We start from the raw sequence: 2500 nt of genomic DNA on the forward strand, positions 1-2500 counted from the left end.
ACTGAGATTATACATTATTATAAACAATGACAGTGGGATTATAAATCATTATAAACACTGAGAGTGGGATTATAAATCATTATGTACACTGAGAGTGGGATTATAAATCATTATGTACACTGAGAGTGGGATTATAAATCATTATAAACACTGAGAGTGGGATTATAAATCATTATAAACACAGAGAGTGGGATTATAAATCATTATGTACACTGAGAGTGGGATTATAAATCATTATGTACACTGAGAGTGGGATTATAAATCATTATAAACACTGAGAGTGGGATTATAAATCATTATAAACACTGAGAGTGGGATTATAAATCATTATAAACACAGAGAGTGGGATTATAAATCATTATGTACACTGAGAGTGGGATTATAAATCATTATGTACACTGAGAGTGGGATTATAAATCATTATAAACACTGAGAGTGGGATTATAAATCATTATAAACACTGAGAGTGGGATTATAAATCATTATAAACACAGAGTGGGATTATAAATCATTATAAACACTGAGAGTGGGATTATAAATCATTATAAACACTGAGAGTGGGATTATAAATCATTATAAACACAGAGAGTGGGATTATAAATCATTATAAACACTGAGAGTGGGATTATAAATCATTATAAACACTGAGAGTGGGATTATAAATCATTATAAACACAGAGAGTGGGATTATAAATCATTATAAACACTGAGAGTGGGATTATAAATCATTATAAACACTGAGAGTGGGATTATAAATCATTATAAACACAGAGAGTGGGATTATAAATCATTATAAACACAGAGTGGGATTATAAATCATTATAAACACTGAGAGTGGGATTATAAATCATTATAAACACTGAGAGTGGGATTATAAATCATTATAAACACAGAGAGTGGGATTATAAATCATTATAAACACTGAGAGTGGGATTATAAATCATTATAAACACTGAGAGTGGGATTATAAATCATTATAAACACAGAGAGTGGGATTATAAATCATTATAAACACTGAGAGTGGGATTATAAATCATTATAAACACAGAGAGTGGGATTATAAATCATTATAAACACAGAGAGTGGGATTATAAATCATTATAAACACAGAGAGTGGGATCATTATCATGATCACAGATGGAGAGACATTATTGCACGTTTGAACTGCAGGTCAAATCCCAAATAAATCCACACACACTGCTGTTTATTCACCACACACACACACACACACACTGCTGTTTATTCACCACACACACACACACACACACACACACACACACTGCTGTTTATTCACTACACAACACACCTGCAGTAAATGTGAAAGAATTGAACAAGCAGCTCAGTTAACATCAGAAACATTTATTCTGTAAAACAAAAGTTCATATTATATGATAATACTTCAAACACACACACACACACACACACACACACACACACACACAGTGTTACACAATTATACTTTATTTAAATCAGTCTGTAAAATTATGTGCAAAATATTTTTCATTAAAAGTTTTTAAAGCTTTGGGTTGTTCAAGTCCCATCAAGGTTCAAGTCCCAGCACCGTCAAGATGCCACTGCTGGGCCCCTGAGCAAGGCCCTTAACCCTCTCAGTTTCAGTGGTGCATCATGTCTGACTCTGTGCTCTGACCCCAGCCTCCAAAGTTGGGGTATGAAGGAAATATTTTACTGTGCTGTAATGTAGAAGTGACAAAATAAAAGTCCTCTATTCTGTTAATTCAGTTAATTCATAAAGCACCACAAATAAAGTGAGAGACAGACAGGTATATATAGAGAGAGAGAGACAGGTAGAGAGAGAGAGAGAGAGGCAGGTAGAGAGAGAGAGAGACAGGTAGAGAGAGCAAGAGAAAGAGAGAGAGGCAGGTAGAGAGAGAGACAGGTTCAAAGGCCGACCTGTTTAAGAGTTGAGGGTGGTGTTGTCTCTCTCCGTCTCCTCTTCATTAGTGATGAGTGTTTCTCTGTCTGTGTGATCCTCAGAGTTCTGCACCGCTGATTTCTTCGTCATCTTATTCAATGTGCCTCCCTACACACACACACACACACACACACACACACACAATCATGAATTGTAGTTCACTCGAACACCCAGACCAGGTCTTGACTTGCACTGCCTCATGTCTGCTCCTGATCTGTACTGGATGTACACACAGTGACACAGTAGAGATCAGAGCCCTAACCCTAACTCTAACCCCAACCCTAACCCCAACTCTAAATCTAACACTAACACTAACCCTACCCCCAACTCCAACTCTAACCCTAACCCCCAACCCTAACACTAACCCTAACCCCCCAACCCTAACTCTAACCCCAACCCTAACCCCAACTCTAAATCTAACCCTAACCCCAACCCTAACCCCAACCCTAACTCTAACCGCTAACCCTAACCCCAACCCTAACCCCAACACAGGAAGGTATTCACCTCCACCCAAAACACACAAACACATAATTATTATAATCTCAATTGTGATAAATTTTTGGAACA

General features: G+C 37.0%; 1 protein-coding gene across 1 annotated transcript in view; it reads right to left on the bottom strand.

Moving 5' to 3' along the window:
• Positions 1-1343: 1343 nt before the first annotated feature.
• mfsd1l (major facilitator superfamily domain containing 1-like) overlaps positions 1344-2500 on the bottom strand; it is a 14047-nt gene continuing 12890 nt past the window's right edge. Inside the window, exons 13-14 of the mRNA XM_047810706.1 lie at positions 1912-2041; positions 1344-1691 (exon numbers count right to left, since the gene is read on the bottom strand). Of these exons, the coding sequence (XP_047666662.1) occupies positions 1916-2041 (126 nt within the window). The 3' untranslated portion in view covers positions 1344-1691; positions 1912-1915. The remainder of the gene's footprint in view (positions 1692-1911; positions 2042-2500) is intronic.

This window comes from Tachysurus fulvidraco, chromosome 3 (assembly GCF_022655615.1).
Source record: "Tachysurus fulvidraco isolate hzauxx_2018 chromosome 3, HZAU_PFXX_2.0, whole genome shotgun sequence".
NCBI lineage: Eukaryota > Metazoa > Chordata > Actinopteri > Siluriformes > Bagridae > Tachysurus > Tachysurus fulvidraco.